Source organism: Atta cephalotes (assembly GCF_000143395.1).
Source record: "Atta cephalotes unplaced genomic scaffold scaffold00027, whole genome shotgun sequence".
In the NCBI taxonomy this organism is placed as follows: domain Eukaryota; kingdom Metazoa; phylum Arthropoda; class Insecta; order Hymenoptera; family Formicidae; genus Atta; species Atta cephalotes.
Window position 1 is genome coordinate 978235 of NW_012130091.1, and position 23536 is coordinate 1001770.

The 23536-nt window shown below is 32.3% G+C and overlaps 2 protein-coding genes across 2 annotated transcripts in view; one reads left to right on the plus strand and one right to left on the minus strand.

The window, feature by feature from the left end:
• Nucleotides 1-5547: 5547 nt before the first annotated feature.
• Nucleotides 5548-8074, plus strand: LOC105620479 (ras-related protein Rab-2). The gene is made up of 4 exons (XM_012201970.1): nt 5548-5593; nt 6898-7037; nt 7380-7736; nt 7973-8074. Exons 1-4 carry the CDS (start codon nt 5548-5550, stop codon nt 8072-8074), a joined length of 645 nt encoding a protein of 214 aa, XP_012057360.1.
• A 3798-nt stretch (nt 8075-11872) lies between these two features.
• The window catches only part of LOC105620583, a 28450-nt gene continuing 16786 nt past the window's right edge, over nt 11873-23536 (minus strand). The window contains exon 2 of the mRNA XM_012202073.1: nt 11873-12074. Coding sequence (XP_012057463.1) covers nt 11873-12074 — 202 coding nt within the window. The remainder of the gene's footprint in view (nt 12075-23536) is intronic.

The following is a 23536-nucleotide window of genomic DNA, read 5'->3' on the forward strand; positions in this document are numbered from 1 at the left end:
GCAAATAAAAGATATATTTGAGATTAAATTTTAACACATATACTGTTGCTGTTATTCCTTTTCATGCACAACAAATGCAGCGAAAGCAATTATGAAAAATTGACATGATATTTTTACCGCAACATGCTGTGCATGAAAAGACATCTTAACAGATACAATTATTTTTCTATATATTGTATGAGAGAATTTATGTTATCCGCAGTAATCATCTTTGTACTAATACTTGAACATATTGAAAACGACCGCTCTGATTTGCTTGATGAAGATGTCTTGCAACGGTCTATTGTAAGGAATTTTTGACAAAGAGAATTATAACTAAGTAGCTTATTTGTACATCTAAATATCATTACTTAACCTTCATTGGTGGAAAATTTTTCGCTGAAGTTATTTCACGTTTTGGAATATTTTTCAGCAAAATTTCAGCATTTTAGAAAATTTTCAGTTTAATTTTTTAGTGATTTTTAGCTGAAAATTTTATTTTCACTAAAATTTCAGAGAAATGTCAATGAATATTTCAGAAAAATTCCAACAAAATTTCAGAGAAATTTAAATAAAATTTTATAGAAATTTCCTTCAAATTCAACAAATTTTCAACATGTTAACTGAAAAATTCACTTTTACTGTAATTTCGACACATTTTCAGCAATTTCGCTGAAATATTCTTAAAATATTCTTAAAATACAATAATTTCAGCGAAATTTTTTTGACCAAGATTATTATAAATATTTTGATTCTTTATCTCATATTTTAAAAAAATGGATTTTTGGTCGATTACATTTGATTACTTGTAACCTCACCACCCATCTTTTTATTTTATTCTTACACTTCCTGCTCAGTCATGAAAAACTGAAGTTCATGATTAAGCATTAGCACTGCAATTTGGGGATTCAAGATTGGAATCCAAATTTAGATATTGGAGATCTGAAGGACTATGAATCAGGCCTAAAATATTATATATATTAATTATTATGTATGTAAATATTATTTTAAATATCCATAGCATATATTCGATACAAGAAAATAAAAATTATAATTTTAATAGTTATCTTTAAATATTCACCTTTTAGTACTTTTATAGATGACCAGTGCTGCCAGATATGCCCTGCACTCGCGCAGTTTAAAACGCAGTAGAATATCTAATCGTTCGTGAGATTGGTGTTCGTAGTCGCTCCAAAGAGAAATAGAATTACAAATATAAAAAAATTAGACATATTATACCTCTTATTGTGTGAGGTATCAATTTCTACATATTTACATTATCTATATGAGAAGCTGATTCGGCATGCCTTGATAAATTATATCGACAACATTTAAGCGAAATATTACAAATTTTATTTTTTTAAACACCAAACTTTATTGTCATTCTCTGCCAATCTTTAAAGATATTTTCGTCTAACCAAGATCTAAATTTTCGGATACATATCTTTTTTTGGGCCTTTTTCCTGACTCTATTGCGATTCATTTTCTATCTAAAATCTAAAATACTTTACCTTATTTCTATTTTCCTCTAGGGATTCCTTGCACCTCCTGTTGTCCTGTTTGGCGCGCAGATTTCGCGGTCCACATCTTTACTTTAACGATGTTAACCTAATCTAACCTAACCTAATCTAACCTAACCTAATGGCTACAGCACTGCGCGAACTAGACTAAGCTGTAAACAACGTGCATGCGCGAGTGTATGTCTGACATCACTGTAGATTCTAATATTCATATTCAAGTCAGGCCTTATATTTAAAGCTTCCTTAAATTTAAATTTTATCTTTAGATACTCTACGAATTATTTCATTGGCTGCTGAGCTTTTAAAGATAAATTTAAGGAAGCTTTAAGTACAAGGTCCGACTATTTCAGAAATGAAATATGATAAAGTACAAGCAAGGTACTGTTGCGAATTCCACTGTAAAAAAATTCCCCAGTAGCTAAGAATCTTAGAGTCAAGGAAGTCTTTGAATTGCAGAATGCAGTTTTGCATAAATGTATCTTATCTTTGAATATATGGAGATATTTTATCCAACAGATTGTTGAATAATTGAAAATCCGTTCTGAAGAATTTATAAAAAGATTTTATATCTTCATAGATAAGGTCATTGAGGGCTAAATGAACAGATTCTCTTAATTCGAATTTTTTTTGTATAATCCATTCTTTTGCCCACTCTGTTGTCGGATTTATAATTGTTGTATTCTCCGTTTATATTTCTTACTCTTCTTGTTGTTCCACACACATAGCAAAAGCTGTGAGAATCAGCAACTTTTTCAATTTTGTCTTTCTTGCTGAATTATTCATGTTTCAACTAACACTATGAATAGGTTAGATTATGTACATTAGTTCTTTTCAATTAAAAGCAATTCGTATTTTAATTTTATATTAATAATTTTTAATAGTTAAAAATATTTTTAGCTTTGTCTATTATATTTGCCGAATAATCAAAATAAATTAAAATTGACTCTGACCTGAAGGAGCATTGACACTGGATATGATCTGTTTCATGCGTAATTCATTCTAATTATTTAACTAAATGATTTTAAACTTTTGTTGTATCAAATGAAACAAACTTATTATATTTATTTTAAAATATTATTTTTATTTCAATGTATTTAAAAAATTAAAATTGCATTTGTAAATTTAATATCTTAATGTTGATACAAATTACGACTTTTTCTTCAGTTGGAGAAGGCTGAGTCTTCAATCAATGCAATTATTAAATTCTTAAATTCGTTGAAAAAAGGAAAGTATGTAAAGGAAAGCACGTCCGAACGATCCCTTGAGATTTATAATATTTATATAACGACTTGCGGGCAGCTAACATCACATATTTGAATAACGCTATCTACAGTCATCAAAGTACAATTATGTCTATTCTAGGATTTGAATCGAGAATTCGGACAAATTTCTAAGGCCGAGTTCACACCTTAACAGAAAAAAAAGCGGAAAAGCGGAAATCAATCAGAATTCGTGGAAAGACAGAAATAGACAAGCGAAATGTACCTACTATTACTGCGAGTTCCGATTGGCTTCCGCTTTTCCATCAAGATGTGAACCCGGTCTAAGGGCCATGGCACACAAAGAAACTTAAGCGGTAAAACGTAAGCAATAAGGGTAAAATTACACAATGCGGAAAAAAGTTGCAGAATAGAGAATGTCATTGAAACAACCAATTAGTATTCGGAATAACACAAATTAACGCTGATTGATTGCTTCTATGACATTCTCTATTCCGCAGTCGTTTTCCGCACCGTGTGATTTCATCCTAAGCGAATTCATCAATCAGTAGAATCCGTAAGGCCATAACATAAATGCCAATCCAACATGTTGATTTCTTTATTGCTTACGTCTTATTGCCTTAAGTTTTTTGTGTTCCATGGCTCTAACATCGTGGATACAAGGCTTAAGTCCGATCTATAATAGGTTTTAAGCTTTAAACCATAAGAAATTGATCAACTACAATCGAATGTGAGGAAAATAATAGCGTTTTCGGCTCGACCGAGTTTGTACTAACAAAAGGTTTGTACGCGTTGCAAGCTCCTACCACAGCTCCTACTCACCTATCAAGCGCGTTAGAATGAATAAGAGCTATAACAGGAGTAGTCAGAAATAGTTTCTCGAAAAAAACGTTGTTTCGACATCATTATGAAAAAAAGTTGTCGATTCAAAACTTGCATCGAAATTTTAACATTTTCGAATGACAAAAAATTGTATGTATGTAGAGAGTGCAATAAGAGTTTGATACATTTTTAATATTTTTGTATAAATTTGTGATAAGTCATTTTATATTTTGAATATTTTCGTTCAAAAGTCGAATTCAAAAATCGACATTTTTTTCAATTTCATTTCGACAATTGCAATATTGCTCTAATCATAAAAACTCTCAAAATTTTTCAGAATTTATAATTTTATAATTTTTTAGAAAATTGTAGGATTTTTTTATATGAATTTTTTTATATGAATCGAAATATTTTTTACGACTGTCGATAAAGTCATCTTTTCTTCTAGTAATTCTTTGTATCTTATTTTATTGTTCTATTCCTGCTGAATAACATTACTTTTATTTATACTTTGTAATTTAATATAATCTTATTATGTCACTTTTGTATTGAGGAATTTCAGGGAATAATATTTCTTATTATAAATGAGCATGAGATCAAGAAAAAATATTATCTGTTCTATCAGTCTAGCTAAACTAATTCTAACTCGAAATGATCTCGATTTTTAAATTAACGAAATTTAAATATTGATCTATCATATAAGTTTCCATTTGGAAATATAAAAATACTACTAGTGTCACTGCTACTGCAGTATTATTCTTATACGTAATAGTATCAATGCTGAGCCAACAGTATTATTACTGCAGTAGTATATGACGACATATGACGTAACATAGAACTACTTCCAGTAATTGTAATATTTGATATAAAAAATTTATTAGAGTAAATATATATCATTAGAGCAATTAGTATTATTTCTAATAAAAATAATATTTTACAGTATTATTAAAAACAATATTATTAAAACGTTATTATCATATATAGATGTCATCATTTGTACATTACTATTATATTTAACATAATTATATTTTTTTTATGTATTCCGCCTCTTTCACACATCCTTGAACAGATTACAACTATACATCTATTAGCATTATAGGTATTCATGGTTTTTCGAAGGAGCAATTTCCGTACGATCACAGAAGCATGGTAAATGGAGGTTCGGATTCGGATAAGTGACCGCGTATGGATGCATCATAAAATTAGTTCTCAAATTCATAAAATAAATTTTTTTTATTATAATTTTGTCGTATATCCTCTGAAATATAATACTAATCAATAATACTTATTTTCATAATAAAAAATTTCAATGAAACTTTAATGAAATTTTCTCTACCACTCTTACGCTATTAGTGACACTAGTAGTATATTTTTATGCTGACTAGATCAATTCAAGATTTTATTTCCAACTTTTAAAAATTAATCAAAATTGGAGCCAAAAATCCATCGATATCAATAGAAATTTCGAAAACTTTCAACTTTTATTTTCGACATCTTTTCGAGAAATTATTTCTAACTGGGATATTACAACATGTTGGAACATTCGATGCGAACAAACCTCTAGGTTGAAGTAATGATGTTTCGTACTCTACTATTGGTAGAGTGTGTAACGTCAATCAATAGCAAAACATTTTCTAAGTTGGTGCAAATCGATCGGGCCGAAAATGCTATAAATGTGGTAATTATATGGTCATGGTAGCACGATTATATGAATTAAATATCGATTTATCATCTCCAGCTTTGAAAAGTAGACGATGTATCATAAGAAAAGTGTACGTTGCTATGTATTTTATATCCATTTTGTCAGAGGGCAGTAGTGCGCGGCAGCATTTTGCGATTATAGGTTTTGGACCATCGTGTCCTCTCTCAGGTTTCTCTCTGGTGACGTCATGTTGGAGCAGAAGAGATAAGAGAACGGTCATAGGAAGAAAGTTCTGTTTCCTGGTGTGTCTCTCGGTGCTGTAGAAGATTGTCTACTCGTCTCGTCAATCTCGCGTATCGCCGAAATGTCGTACGCGTACCTGTTCAAGTATATTATTATCGGAGACACAGGTAAATAACGTGATGTGCGCGCGGGGTATTACCGCAAAAAAAAAATCTTTGCTCTCCTCCCCCTTCCCATGCATCTTCTACGTCGTCCGTGACAGACCCTTTGTTTTCGTTTCCGTGATACGCGATATTGCTGATTCGTAAATGCAAGAATAACTTTGTTTTACGGAGGCAGCCACCGACAAAGAAATTCCCTTAACATACGTTTATTTCCTTTAAATATATTTGTCGCATGTCAGTATGAATTTTAAATAGATCTCGTCTCGTATCATATTGCTACTTGATTTATTGTACTGTTTCATGATTGTCAAATACATTTTGATTTGACGAACTTTCCTGTCAATTTCCACGTTAACGTCTATATATAGCGTGTTATACATTGCGTGTCACCGACAAGATATTATTAAAGACGATCGGCGCTTATGAAAGTTCGTGTGCCTATTAAAATTTAAATGATTAAGGGCCGGTTGTTCAACCTTTTGGTAAATTTTATTCTGTTAGGTAAATAGCAAAATTACTCAATCATATGCGCGAATTACCAGATTTATTTCATAGGTAAAATTTACCAAAAGGTGAAACAACCAGGACTAAAAATAAGAAACTAATAATACAGTATTAATATTATAATTTATTAGTTTTATAGACATGTATATATGTTTAAAACTTAATAATACTCTATTTTTATTTAAAACTGTGATTTTAATTTAATCCAAGGATATAGTCAATGCGATGTTGCAAACGCTTTGAAGTTTTTTAATTGGTCAGTTTGTAAAATTCTTTCTTCTAATTGGTCCATTAAATGCTTCAAAGCATTTGTAGTAAGACTTTGACTACCGCCCAAGTTTGATTATCAATAAAGATGTTAATTGCAGAGAAAGAATTATAATTTTTTGCCAACATATAAGATATTATAACATTAAAAAAATACTTATTTGTACAGCATTTACATAATAAAAAATCACGAATTTAATAATATATGATCAAAATATTTATGTTAATAATCATAAATTTTTATTAATTGTCAGTAATGTCATCGTTCTTCAATTATTCCTGAGTCTCTTAGGCCCTATTGATAGTCACGAAAATTTACCGACAGTCTTTAATAGTAACTCTCTTTGTTGCCCATATTCAGAACGCGCTTATAATTATGTTAGCACACATAATTATAAGCACACATGTAAGCATATTCTGAATACAATATGTATAGGGAAATTTTGTATTTAATTTGAATATACATATGAGATTTTATTACAATTTACTAATTAACAATTATTATAATATATAAATACGATGATATTTTTATATAGGAGTTGGAAAGTCTTGTCTTCTTCTTCAATTTACGGATAAAAGATTTCAGCCAGTCCACGACTTGACAATAGGAGTCGAGTTTGGTGCTCGTATGATTACCATTGATAGCAAGCAAATTAAACTGCAAATATGGGACACTGTAATATTATTTAATTCATATTGTTGAATTCAAGCTTCATATTACTGATATTTGCTATTAATAGAATCATGATTCTCTCAATCAGTATAAATACTTAGTATAAATACTATATTAATAATGATATTTAAATTAATACTGTTTATATAGACATTTATATAGCTTTAAATTCTTATTCTATTAAACTCATTTGAAAAGATATTTTCATTCTGTAAAAAATTATTTTTTTTTATTTTAATGTTTTACTGAAATATAAATTCTGATAATTATATGCTTTCTTTTTTAATTTTTTATAATTAATAGAAATTTATTATTATTAATTATTTTCTTAATTTACATTTTTAGGCAGGCCAAGAGGCATTTCGTTCTATAACAAGGTCATATTATCGTGGAGCAGCTGGAGCTTTGTTGGTATACGACATTACACGTAGAGAAACTTTTAATCATCTTACAACATGGCTGGAGGACGCAAGGCAACATTCAAATTCTAATATGGTTATCATGTTAATCGGCAACAAAAGTGATCTAGATAATCGAAGAGAAGTAAGGAGAGAAGAAGGTGAGGCTTTTGCACGGGAGCACGGTCTTGTCTTTATGGAGACCAGTGCCAAAACTGCAGCCAATGTAGAAGAAGCGTTCATCAATACAGCAAAAGAAATTTATGAAAAAATACAGGAGGGTGTCTTTGACATTAATAATGAGGTATGACATTAATTCTTTTAATCTACATGTACTTTAAATATGAGTAATGAACAAAACTTTTCCATGATTTTATATTTTATTTTTTAAAATATATTATTACAAATGAGTTTTTTACTGTTTATCTCATATCATGAAAGAAGATAAGAAATAACTGATAAATGAGCAGTGACAACATATAGTATATTTATTTTTTGTTTTTTTTTACATTATATATTTGCATTGTAAATTGCATTCAGGCAAACGGCATTAAGATTGGACCACAACATTCGCCAACAAGTCCTGGAGGTTTAGCAGGAACTGGTGGACAAGGCAGTGCGCAGGGTGGTGGGTGTTGCTAGGGGCTGGGGCTTATCTGTCCACCGCTTCATCCTTCTCCGATTTGAATTGACCCTACTTCTGTTCTTCATTTTAATCCGAACACACTTTGTACAACTTAATTTTGCGCATGTCGCGTGAGGTAACAAGTGACAATTAATGTATTTATTAGTTAAAATAATCTTATACACGTAATAAATAGGATTATTGTAAGACGAAAATGTTATACATCACGAAAATCATAAGGCATTAATAAAGTCTTTGTTTACAAATTCTTCTAAAATATATAAATGAAGTTATATCATTTTTTTAATGTATTTCTGGTAGATTTAATTCAAAAGTAACAGATATTTTTCTTAATATATTATACATATACAATTATTATTTATATTTAATCATTATATATAATACTATTTTTGTTCTTGCATATCATGTAATATAATAGTTTTACTTTCTATGTATAATGAGATATTATTTTAAACCGATACCTATGAAGTTTCATTAATTTTTATTGTAAAAATTTTTACATTTATTTAAGTATGCATATAGTCTAATTTAATTTTAATTATATCGTAAAATTTAGCTAAAGTCTTGTCTCCCACTTTATGCAGCATGTGAAATAATTGTATTAAATAATGTATTAATTTATTGATAAAGCGGGAGAGGACAGGTCCTTTGACATTTAACATTTTATATTTGTTTAATATGTATTATGTACTGTAATGTAATGTGCACTAATGATCAAAATTCCATTCTATTACTAGTGGCTCATGGACGTTGATGTATCAGTTAAACTGATTTGACATTATTTACACCTAATTATCTAAAACAATTATATAAATATGTATGTATTGATGTATAAGATGATAATTATATAAAACATATATTAATCAATGCCATCAAAAGGCCTATATTTAACCAGATTTATATTATATATTATTATATATAATAATTACCAAAAGATCTCATATTGCACATATTGGCTATTGATATCATTATTTACGGCTTTTTTGGAAGATGAAAACATTATTACTGCTGTAAGCAAATTAAAAAAATATATTTTTACAATTTATATTGTAGCAAATCTATATTATATCGAAATCTACTTAGCATTTAACATGCACATTAAACATTTACGTTGTTGATCATAGATAAGGATATCAATACAAATATGTATGGCAGTAATAATTATCTGTACTTTTTCAAAATCTGAAAACAATTCATTTTAATTGAATTCCTGTCTCTATTTCATTAATTATGAATATTTCAAAATCTGAACAGAGACATGAGATACATAAGATATTTAAATACATGATGAATTAAGGATAAGTTTTAATAGTGCACATTATTTGAAAGATTTGTAAACTGACAAGGAAAACAAAATTACATTAATATTTCTCGATGATTATGACAACATGCATTCATAATTATATTATACATCTAATTAGTACAAATTGGCTTCTCTGAGCATTATTATAATCAAATGTTATTTATATCTTAAATTATGAACTTGTAGCTAATTGTTACGCCAAAGAATGTCATGAGCATTATATTTTGCGGTTGTATGTAATGATGAAATAATTACATCAGCTTCAAGAAATTACATTCAGTATATTTAATTTATAATACAATCTAGCTATTATTCTACGCATTCAAAACTAATTTATAATGTATTTTGTATGTATTGGGTATATCTTTTTAATTGGAAAATATATATGTGCACATTACTTATTGTCTCTGCTCCTACGATACATCATGTAATGTGATTTGAGTTGCATTTTTTTCAGAAGTCTATAAGATGATTGAAAATTATCAATCAGCATAAATACGCTGTAAAAGATAAGACTAAAAGTTATAACTGAACTCAAAGTCAAATATAAATTTATTTTATTTAATCATATAATATTTAATTTAGTATTGTCCTGCTCGATAATTGTATTTATGCAGACATTTTTTAGTATGATCTTTTTATGTGGCTAAATTTGTCACTTGCAAGCAAATGTACTTATACTAAACATCGTAATTTTAGTAGAATTATACAAATTATTCACAGATTGTCTCATATCCGAAGTTTGAAAATACACACATATATTTTAAAAAATTTGATTAAATGATTAAAATGAAGTTTTTGTAAAATAGACTTTATAATATAAATTATAAATAAGATAATCTCAGCCGCAACTCGTCAGCGTAAAAAAGTATGGTAGTGTCTCGCGCGAGTAGCTCATTTGACCATCGTCCCAATTGAACACATTGCGATTGTCCACGAAATTGCAAATGACTACGTTTCGATCGATCACATGATATAAATGGATATATAATAACCTAACTAATCCTAACTTAAACTAACCATAAGTATATAATAACCTAACCTAACCTAACCTAACTTAACCTTTTTTTGTTTGTGAGAGGAGAATTTTTACATAGCCCGTCATCCGGGATGCTCTCAAAAGGAGATCTTAAACGGATAACGGGAAGATGCCGATATCCCCTGTATGTGCGGAATTCGATTGATCCGTGTCCTCCTCCCCACCCCCATAGAGAAGGGACAACAGATACCATTGCCTACCTCGCTAAAAATCTCCCCCTATACCAGCACCACCGCAAGACTAATAAGACTGGGAGCATCTAGGACTGTCTACCAAGTATTTCATCAGGGTGCCCCCAAGTCACGGAACATGAGCTCCTACATCCGCTAATCAGTATCCTAACCTAAAAACTAGACTTATACCTAACTATGCACCCTATTTACATGTTTCTGTTGTTCAGCCATCAGAGTCCGAAGAGGCAGAAGCGTCACCGCGGCCTTTCCAGAACCCGACGCTTACATTCTGCTTGCTCCTTCTTCCTCATCGCGGTTTCGCAGAAATCCGCGAGAACCGTCCAGGACAGCGAGGAGTTCAGAGCAGCTTTAACAACGGCGCCATAAGTTCTATCAGCCGTATTCAGTCCTAGGACGTCGAACAGCGCCGCATGCTAGTAGCTCTTAAGAGGGACAGAACAATAGAACACAATGTGGACCGTCCGTCCCCCCCCCCCCTCCCGTCACAATGGGCGCACACCGCCGAACCGGAGCGTCCTATTTTGTATAGGTAGATCTCAAAACATTATGATCCATGATGATCTGAATTATGCGATACATGAGATCTCCGTGTACGAGCCACCCAATTGCCTATGCGATCACTTAAAGTAACTGCCGTACCTCCGGAGGAAAGCTAACCAAATAATCTCTCCATCTTTCCACGGAGCGGCGGAATTTCATCCCCGAATAAGATTCTGAGCCCTTAGCATAATAAATCCGTCTCTACGGATGATTTCTCTCCTAAGCAAGTACATGTTCCTTAGGCAATGAACTTGAACGGCACCGATCTCGCTAGGATAGCCACAGCCTCATGGGAATACAGTAGGCTCTTAGCATCCTGAGCAACAGCCGCCGCTGCTCCAAACGATGAAAACGCCGGTCTCCAGCCACGGTTTGAGCTCATATCGGCGCTCCGTATAAGACCACCGACATGATCATCGAGGCGTAGACACGATGTTTACCTTTTCCCAATCGATATTAGCAGTAACCCTGCTAATAGCAGCCGCCATCCTTCACGCCTTGGGAAGGAGAAGGCGAAAGTAATCCTAAAAAGTCCACTTCGAATCCAGAAATAATCCCAGGTATTTCCCAGGTAAGTTAGATTCCACCAGAAATCGCCCCCTCACCCGAAGGGATGCCTTTGGGACTTCATTGGCATAAAGGCGATCATTTCCGTTTTGCCAACTGATACTATTAGGTCTAATTTCTCGATGGCTCGAACAACCACAGCCACTAGTTCCTAGTTCCACGCGAATTCGATTTCCTCAAACAAGAGGCCCGTCACCATGGGTGTCATCGGCGTAGCATATGGTGGAGCAGTCCACCAGCAGCCCCAATCGCAACACAGAGTCATATCCAATGTTCTACAAACCGAGTCTTGCTGAACGCCACACGTCATAAGTGCTCTCGTGAGAGAGTAATCGCGGACGTAACAGAGCGACCTGTAATCGAACAAGTAATCTAGCATTCGCCTGAAATACTCCGGAATCCCCTTGGTCTCCAGGGATTACAGGCCACGGAAGGGAGTTAAAGACATTGACGATATCCAGAAACGAGTGAGGCTCGATTGCGCATATTATCGATCGTACACGGCAGTATTTCTCAATTGGATCTGATCGGACACGATCCCAATACAGACTCGATTGGACACACAGCATTGTACAGCGAACACAGACTCGATTACATATCATACAGACCGATTGCACACAGACCTGATTGCGCACGGATCCGATTGCCCACCGATCCGATTGCGTATCGATTCGATTGCACAGACTCAATTAGATGCAACAGCGATCGGAAAAACGGGGAAAATATTAGTAGATGATAAAAAAATAAGTGTTTATATATTCGCGTGAAGCGACTCTTACCTTCCCCCTATCTACTCTCCCCTCCCTCCCCCCCTCCTCTCTGTAAAGAGACGCACAACTTCTATAATTATACTGTTGTTGAGATTAGAAAATTTGTCATGTAGACAGTGGAATGTATAGACTAGTACTTATTGATTTCGGGCAGTTACAAAAAAAATAATATCCTACCAGCTTGGTCTAATCGCCTAGAAGTTGCAGCGTAGACAGTAGCTGGAATAAAGTCGGTTTGGAATATTTCTAACTCATAAAGACAGTGAGGTGAGAACAGTCTGTGTGTAATCGGATTGTATGCAATCTGTCCCACCAACTATTAATATAACATCAAAATATTTTTTATTAGGAGCACAACTTTGCTTCCGTCGTTTTCTTATAGATGGCTTTAGCGGTAAGTGATGGTCGAAATAAATAGATCATACAATAAACTTGGGCATCTGTCAACATAACTCCATAGAAACATTAGTCGATTTGTGTCTGCATCATAAAGTTATTCTCGATTGAAAATGTCAGTTTACGAGCCAAATTCTCGTCATTTGCGGGAGGTTTTAATTTTTTGCTTCAATAGAAAGCTGAAGAAATCTGCAGCTGAGGCTCATCGAATGCTCTCAAATACTTACTGGTGAGGCCGCTATTAGTGAAAGAATGTGTCGTGAGTGGTTTCAACGCTTCAAAAACGGTGATTTTGACGTCCAAAGTAATATCTTTAAATTGACAATTTAATGTTATTGTATTAAACTAATTCTTTTCATATTAGAGGGATTTTAATTAGGGATTAATTTAAAGGAGAAATATGAAGAGAAAATTAAAGTAAATTAGAATTTAGTAAATAAAGAGAGGAGAGGGTAGAAGATTGGGAGTATAAATTTAAATTAGGTTAAATTTAATAAAAAGAAAAAGAAAAGAGAATGATCTGTATTTGGTGGGACCAGCTCGGCGTAGTGTATTATGAACTGTTAAAACCGACTGAAATAATCACAGGCGATCGGTATCGAATGCAATTGATGCGTTTGAGTCGAGCATTGAAAGACAAACGGCCGCAATACAACGAGAAATACGATAAAGTGATTTTGCAGCATGACAATGCTCGACCCCATGTTGCGAAAGTGGTCAAGACATACTTGGAAATGTTGAAATGGGAAGTCCTACCCCATCCGCCATATTCTCCAGACGTTGCTCCCTCTGACTATCACTTGTTTCGATCAATGGCATACGGCCTGGCTGACCAGCACTTCTGGTCTTATGAAGAAATAAAAAATTGGATCGATTCGTGGATAGCCTCAAAAGATGATCAGTTTTTTCGACGCGGGATTCGTACGCTACCCGAAAGATGGGAGAAAGTAGTGGCCAGCGATGGACCAGCAATATAAATCATGAATGTATAACCAGTTTTTTACAATAAAGCCTCGAATTTCGGAAAAAAACGGCGGAAGCAAAGTTGTACATCTAATATGTCAGAATTTTTCATACAACTATGTAATCGTTAGATACACGCATTATATTGAATTTATATATTGACATTGAGTGAGAAATTATGACATTGATATTATTTTTGTTGGTGTTATGAAAGTTACATTATAAAATATTTGTGTGCACGCTTCGATACCAACCTCACACAGTATAGCTGATTTTGAAGGTTTCCAATCAGAAATTTCGGCAGCATCAATTCATTTTTATCTCAAGTTTAGATCTTGGGCAAATGTTGTGCAGCAATCTGTCTTTATTAGAGTTCGTGCATTTGGAAACACTACACTATTAGAAATGTAATCACGAACATCTTTATATGTGAAGCTCGTGGTTATGAACGAAATTAAAAATAATGAATAATTTAACTTAAAATTAAGTTACAGTATAACTTAAATGAAAAATAACTTAAATGAAATGAACGTGTATATTAAATTTGAAAATTAAATGTACTTTTAATAAAATTTTATGAAAAAAAGTACATTAAATTCCATAAATTTTCATGAAAAATACATTAAATTTTATATACATGTACACAAATATACTTTTAGTTATAAATACATTAAATTTATAATGTAATGTCATGAAATTAAATTCAAATTGTGTAACTTAAAAGTTAATAAAATTTGAAAACATTTCTAACAGTGCATCTGACAGGCATTTTGTAATATGTACAAATCTTGATATTTGAAATGTAAAAATTCGTAGTTTTATTTCATGTATATACAATAGAAGAAGGTATATATTTTCAAGATTAATATTATAATATGTATCACTTATAAAGACCTCATCAATTGTAAAATTGAGGAAAAAATTGCAGCACAAGATCACAAACGTACTACTTTTGCAGTCATCTAACCTAAATGGCATATTCCACCATGTTTCTACGAAATTTGATTACCAGGTCCAATCAGAGGAGACCGAATCACATAATGCAATTTGCCATTCTCTTCCTGTGAGACTCTCTATCCTACTCTAGCTCCTACTTTAACGCGTTCGTTGGAGTGTGTAGGAGCTATAATAAAAATTGAAAAACATTTCAAAAATATACTCAAGATGTCTATACTTTTTTATGGAATTTTTCATATATATAAATTCTGAAATATTGTACGTAAGATTCGTATAAAAACATTTGAGATATTTTCTAAACAGTTATAAAATGATACAGAAATTCTAAAAATTTAGAATTTTTTTTATATGTAAATTATAAAATATTGTAAGATTGATATAATTTTTTATAATTTCCTATAATTATATATATATATATATATATATAAACATATTTTATATATAATTATATTGTGATGTCAATAGGCAGAGAGAACCTGGGATGCATTCCAGATTCTGCCAACTCTAAAGAACTCAGAATAGTAGGGGAAAGAGTAAGTCAGAGTACGTTAAACAAATTTGGAACGTGAAAAAATAAGGGAGATGAAATCGTTAGAGACGAAGTCGTTAGAGATAAAGTCGTTATGATCTCTATATTATATTAGGTGTACAACTTTACTTCCGCCGTTTTTTTTCCGAAATTCGAGGCTTTATTGTAAAAAACTGGTTATACATTTATGATTCAAAGTATTGTCCATCGCTGGCCACTACTTTCTTCCATCTTTCGGGTAGCGTACGAATCCCGCGTCGAAAAAACTGATCATCTTTTGAGGCTATCCACGAATCGATCCAATTTTTTATTTCTTCATAAGACCAGAAGTGCTGGTCAGCCAGGCCGTGTGCCATTGATCGAAACAAGTGATAGTCAGAGGGAGCAACGTCTGGAGAATACGGCGGGTGGGATAGGACTTCAACGTTTCCAAGTATGTCTTGACCACTTTCGCAACATGGGGTCGAGCATTGTCATGCTGCAAAATCATTTTATCGTGTCTCTCGTTGTATTGCGGCCGTTTGTTTTTCAATGTTCGGTTCAAACACATCAATTGCGTTCGATACCCATCGTCTGTGATTGTTTCAATCGGTTTTAACAGTTCATAATACACTACGCCGAGCTGGTCCCACCAAATACAGAGCATGACCTTGGACGTCAAAATCACCGTTCTTGAAGCGTTGAAATCACTCACGACACGTTCTTTCACTAATAGCGGCCTCACCATAAGTATTTGAGAGCATTCGATGAGCCTCAGCCGCAGATTTCTTCACATTGAAGCGAAAAATTAAAACCTCCCGCAAATGACGAGAATTTGGCTCGTAAACTGACATTTTCAATCGAGAATAACTTTATGATGCAGACACAAATCGACTAATGTTTCTATGGGGTTATGTTGACAGATGCCCAAGTTTATTGTATGATGTCTATGATCTATTTATTTTGACCACCACTTACCGCTAAAGCCATCTATAGGAAAACGGCGGAAGCAAAGTTGTACACCTAATAGATACAATTATATATAAAACATTTCTTCCTAAATGTTTTATATATATAATAAATTAATAAATCAATATATAAATATAAATAAATAAATAAATACAATTTGTACCAACAATTATACTTATAATGTATAGCTTGGTGGACTCCTCACGGCACTTACGGAATTATTCCGTTTCTCCTAGAAAACATAATAGAAATCTAAGGAATAAATGAATAATTTCAATAGAAATCTATTTCAAATAATGTCGTAATACGTACTCTAATAAACTCTTAAACGTTTGACACTTATTTGACAGATGTTGCTCCATGCTTCGAAACGAGAAAAGAGAAAAGGGATAGATAGCGGGATCTGACGAAGATGCATAGAGATCATATAGCAACATCATTTATTTCTTCGCATTTGGCAAATGCATCTGGATCTATGAACGATACTAATACTTCGACTCGCAAAAAAGACATGGTTTGTCTAAACTGAACATACTATATGTCAATCCCTTCCACCATGATCTTTCACCATAGAATCCTTTCAAAAAGTTTGTGGATCTGTAGGGATTTATCGAAAGAAATTTAGTATGAAGAAAGTAGCAGTATTGAGAAAAGGAGCTATTCTCTCTCATTATATTTTTACATGTTCCATGGAATTTGATAAAAGAAAAGTATTGCGCTCTCCTGACTTATCATCATGGATTGCAATGGGAAGATGGGATGTACAACATGGTGAAACGCCTGATTACGATGGTTATAACTGGTGCGAAAGAGAATGACGACAATAAGGCTCTCATATACGTTAAAAGACGTGAAAAACGTGTATGGCTGGCTAGTATATTCGATGACTTGACTGTTGAGACTCTGCTGATTACGAAGCTATAGATTCTTTACGGAATCTGGATATTACTGTGCGATACGGAAATCATATTAAGAATTGTGCGTTACAGAATGTATTTAAAATATACAACTGATAATCGCAATGCCAGAAAAAAATATGTCAAATTTAATAAAAAATAAATAATGAGATTCTTTTTTTACTACATTTTTAAATGCATTTTAATTTCTTTTCCCTTTCCCTATAATTAAGAATCTATCAATATGATAGCTGTTCAGTATATATATATATACAGTATATATATATATATATATATATATATATAATTAAGTATTCGATAACTACTCAATAATAGTTTTAATAATGATTCAGTAATTAAGAACGCTTGGCTATTTGTACTACATTATTAAAAAAATATTGTAATTAGTTGCTAAGTCATATCATTAAAAATATCATTAAAAATCGTAAAAAACAAATACCATATCTATTTAATAAAATCGTGTACAAAAGAATAAAAAAGAACGTGGGAGTTGGAGAGAGAGACAGAGAGAGAGAGAGAGAGAGAGAGAGAGCGAAAGCGAATATTATGATAAGTGTAACTCGCAATGGACGAGAGAGAGAAGGAACAATCCCCCTTCCTCCTCTAACACGAACTCCGGTGATGCACTTCCCCTTCCCTTGGATCCAGCGCTGCGTGCACTTCTCCCTCCCTGATCCCTCACATACACATACATACTGCATATACATATATACGCACTACATCCCAGCAAAGGAAAACGAGAATGTATTGAAATGGATTAAAATGGATTTAGATTTTCAAAAATACGGATTCATGAATGTTAAAATGAATTCTGAGTGCATTTTTCTTTTCAATTCTAAGTGCATTTTTATTCATTTATAGGAATTGCATAAAGTAAATATTTATGTCTTTTCAATCCTGAATGCATTTTTATTCATTTTATAAGAATTGCATAGAGCATATTCTATGCCTTTCAATCTAAAAATAATATTATTATTATGCATTTTCTATGCATCAAATATTATTCAATTCAGAATTGTGAATAGGAAGTACATAATTATTAATTAATTCAGTTAAATTCAAAAATAATATGAGCAATTTCTGTACAACGTGAATATTGCTCAGTTCAATATTCTGAATATGAAATGCAGTTTTCAATCTAATTGAATAAAAAAGTTTTTATTTAAAAATGGATAAACTACTTATAGCATTAATGCTACTTAAATTATTCAAAATTATAAGTAGGAAATTTTTCATTTTAATCCTACTAAGTTTAAAAAAGTTGTAACATAAAAATAATTGAGCTATGTTCTTTTGTTTCTCTTTGAAGTAAAATGAATGATCGATATAAACACTCACAAACCAAGTCGAAATATTAGGCTAATCATGGCGCGCGATATCGGCCAAGCGAAATTAGATTATCCGACACTTACCCAATGTTGTCTCATAGTGTAAATTGTTTATACTTTATTATATCTGTTAAATGATGATATTTTTATTTTATCTATATAATTTCGTTACTAGTTTAGCTGGTTGTATTTGAAGTAGAGAATGAATAACACATTTACCAATTGAAAAAGTGGTGTAAATAGTGGGTAATGTAGAAGATTCATAATTCAGAGGTCCTAGGTTCGAATTCTAGGCGTTTTTTAATACCAATTTGAAGTAGTTAATTTCAGGTATAATTGTATTACGTTCAAACTCATGGAGATTTTAAAATTATGATCTTGGAGAAAAGAGGAGCGAGGGAATAGAGGTGAGCGTACATGGTAGGATGTGATCAGACTCTTGTCTTGCAAGTATTCGCACAGAGACGAGTACGCGAGTCGAACGCATCTTTTTCGTGCTCGCTTCGGAATATGGTAACATTCCAAAAAGTCGCTATGACACCTATTTCCTACGAGCGGTGCGATCGTCGGTCCGAATTTCGAGTGAAAGAATTTCTAATTCCTTTAACTGGGGGGGAATGAACCACGATCTCTAAAAAAGGCAAGGTTAAACGACTACGAGATAATTAGGGTTTTAAAATAAAAAACGAGAGAAAAGTGTAAAATTATTAATATTGTTTATTCTTCCTAATCATTATCAATCGAACAGAAGATAAAGAACAAGATTATATCTTAATAAGTTTATTACAGGTTAATTTACTTATTACAGATCGACGCGATAATTTTTATTAACTAATTAATATTTGATGACTATTTAACAATTATTTAAATTTTATGCATGTTAGTTGGATTAAATTGCCAGAGAATGAGAATTCAGACCGAGCAGAGTACATTAGTTTTTGTTTAGTCTATTTCTTGGATAGTAAAAAGAAGAAAGAGATTGAAAAAGAATTCTACCGGAACTAAATAAGAGTTGGCGGAATTCGAAATAAATACCGGAATACAGGAAAGGGGAGGTTGTAATTAATTCCATGTCGGATTTCTGGATCGAAATAATGAGGGCCGACCATAAAGGTCCTCTTAGGAGACAGGAATAGATGCGGCAATCCGCGGGAAGTGTCTGATGAATGATTTAAATGAGTCATTCTCTTGGATAATAGGATCTCGGTGGAGGAATTTTTTCTAGGAACTCCACGCTATCCGTGGAGTTTGTCGGAGACGGAGTTCCTCTGGAGGAAAATGGATGGAGATGACGGATGAATCAAGGCAAGGTTAAACGACTACTGTTAGCGGAGAGATGTCAGGGAAAATGCGTTCTGTTAGAGCGTCCGAAAACGCGGATGACAGAGATCGAGGAGGTGAAGGAGTTCGAGGAGGTGAAGGATAATTGTTATAAATGTCTTAGGAATAAAATTTGTACCTCTTTATTGTAACCCTTAAATATGAATGTTTTTTTTCGAATATAACTAAACTAGTGTCAGCTCGGATCCAATCCATTTCAATCCATTCAATTTATTTTCATGAATTTAAAGTACACATTAAAAAAATTTTAATTCATTCTCGTTTGCTGGAACGTGGGGATTTAGAATCAGTGTAGCTATCCTACTGAGAAATTCTTATAAAAAAAAGTATATAAAAACTATTGTACGACTTATGGAACCACATTCTTTTTCTCTTCGCCAGTTACTCCAAAATTCGACGGACTTTTGACGTTCAAAAAGCCGTACTCCAACAGACTTATTTGAACTCCCAAGACTCCGGATATATTGCTATTCTATGCACTTTTGCTCCAATATTAAGTTGCGATTACTTAATTTTTCGCGAGTTTCCGTACCACGTAGCGAAGAATGAAAGAATAATTGTCTGCTCCGGCAAGTGCCTATATAGGCCTAGTTTATCATCATGTACTTGATACACATACTAACTACTAGTAACTTTCTATTAAATTATTTTAATTTCAACGATGTAATTCAAAGAATATTGTACTAAATTGGTACAATATATCAAAACGATTAATTAAATATACATCTCATGTATATATTTATATCGTCGAAATTAATAGCGTATTCTACCCAAGCGGGTTTGCCAATCTTTGATTAATGATGTTATATATTCTCCTATTAGTGGAATAGGTAACGTCAACCAATAGTAGAACATCCAACCCAAATGAGAACAAATCGACTCAAAAACGTTATAAAATAATTTGCGGCACGGGCTAGTGACAAACTTACATTAGTATGAATTTTTTTAATATATTAACTTATTTTTATGCACACTTTATCTCTCTTATCTTTTTATCTTTTTATCTCTCTTATCTTTTAACTGAGAGAGATACTCTTATTTTTTTAACAGATTTACTTAATAATTGCGTTTAAATTAATTAATTCCATTAAAAAATGCGTAGCAGTGTATAGTAATGTGAGTTTATTATCCCAGCAACCGAGAATGAATCAAAATGGATTGAAATTTTTTTCTGTCCGAATGTGTATTTTAAATAATAAATACTTTTTTTTATTTAATTGAATTCAATCGGATTCAATTAGATTCAATTGGATACAATTGAATTGAAAAACTGCATTTCCTATTCAATTTTGAATTGAACAGAATTCACAATGTGTTGTTTGTGCAGAAAAAACTAATATTATTTTTCAATTGAAAGGCATAGAGATATGCTCCATGCTATAAATGAATAAAAATGCATTCAAGATTGAAAAGCATTCATTTTAACATTTGTGAATCAATATTTCTGAAAATCTGAATCCATTTCAATTCATTTCAATCCATTCTCATTCGCTGCAACTAGTCCGTGTCTAGTCGCGCTCCATGTAATTGCTCCTTAAGCCTTAAATCAACGTGAAACGGAACTGTCAGGTATCAGCACCTGCTGGGACTATGGTTGTGGTTGCTGTGCCTATACTGGAATAATATCATTCCACCATGGCTGTGCCCAATGTGGCGCCGAGCGTGTCTGGGCGCCGGCGATAACTAACGGCGAAGGACAATTGGCAGGAAATCGTTAAATTCGCAAAGAAATTTACTCATTGATTCTGATTTATATGCCATAAGATGGTTTAATATAAATTCAAATGAATATTTAGAACAGATTAAAAGAGTAGAAACGTGATTGTGTATGATGGCTCGGATATCGGTATCGCATTACTAGGTTAGAATATGCATGCGCATGTACAAAACACCATATTATTGGCTTATGTATTTTCATATATTCGAAAGGTTACATATACATACAGATATATGAACGAAATTAGGCTTATTCAATGCATATTTTTCTATGAAATGAAATAATCTAAAATAAATAGTGCACTTGATTCATAAGTTCATGAAAATTAAAAATTAGACATGACATCTCCTTATATACTTAAGAACCAATCACAGAGAGGATGGTCACGTAAAGCCAGTTCTACATTAGTTGCAAGCCGATTGCAAGTTTGTTGTGACAGTCAATATGAAGCGTTGATTTCAAAATACAAGCTTTTATATTGGCTACCGCAACAAACTTGTGATCGGCTTGCAACTAATGTAGAACCAGCTTAATCTGTTGACATCTCTTTTCTATACATGACGGGGTTTACATTGTGCATTTATTGTGCGCAGGCAACACTTTTAGATAAGGAAAAGTAGAGAGTTAGCACTAGTCTGGTGTTATAATAGCAATTTGTGGTTCAGTATCTCTGCGTTATCAATTTGTTTCTGTGATTTCTACCCAAAATCTGCTAGATATCTAGGAAATATCTTAAGGTGCCATTTCATGCTATTCTAAAACTTGATGCTCGTTTTGTTCGTGTTCACTCTACATAATTTTATCTATTAACGTTAAACGCTAAAAAGTTCGTTTCTATCCAACTTTTCAGCGTTAAGGCCAATTTTTGTAATATAAAATTTATTTTGTACATTTTTAATTGGAAAATTTTGTTTATTAAAGTTCCAACATGCAAAGCGAAGAAAGTGTGATAAATTCATGAACATGAAATAATATTTTTTTTTAAATTGTTTAATATAATATAAAAAGATATTAAGTGAAATTTCTTTTTGAATTAAATTTATATATTCTGTTGTCCATGTGTGATATTTATAATTAAACATATTGTATTAAATTCCAGAATAAATAACACAGTGATATACACAACAGAAATCTATTGTCTCCTCATTCGAGTCAGGCTCGATTACACATATTATCGATCGGACACGGCAGTATTTCCCAATTGGACACGGACTCGATTGGATACGGATCTGATTGGACACAGACGCGATCGGACACGCATAGCGTTGCATTAAGACACAGACTTGATTGTACATGGACCTAATTGCATACAGATCCGATTGCCCACAGACCCGATTGCGCACGAATCCGATATTCACTAGTTATCGATAATGGTGGAAACTTTTAACTTAATTAATGATTCTACTAATTCATTTCTAAACTTATTATTTAAATTTGGGCATGTCCAAAAAATATGATCAATGTCTTAATATTTAAAATCACAATCACACTCAGAATTATTTTTTAGATTAGATAAAAGAATCTATATAGCTAATCAGGTTTATGTAGAGCTTCCCTGCGTTTTGATTTAAAGTATTCAAAAAGAATTTATCAATTTCATCATATAAACCTACCATATTAGAAATACACTATTTATAATTTATTTATTATTCAGGAATTCACCCAACATTGAGGTTGATTTAGCAAGTGCATTCATCGTTCGTTTTTTCATCATCCTTAATACCTATGTGCATCAAGAAAAACCTATTCGAAAATGAGGAAAGGATTTTCTAATAGTCAATAATCTGTTTTGTACATCTCTAACAAGAGGATTCAATTTGTGTTGTTCAAATTTCTTAGAGAGTAATGCATTTAGACTATTTTTAGAATCCGATATATATATATATATATATATATATATATATATATATATACTACTATATATGTAGTAGTAGTTATTATATATATAT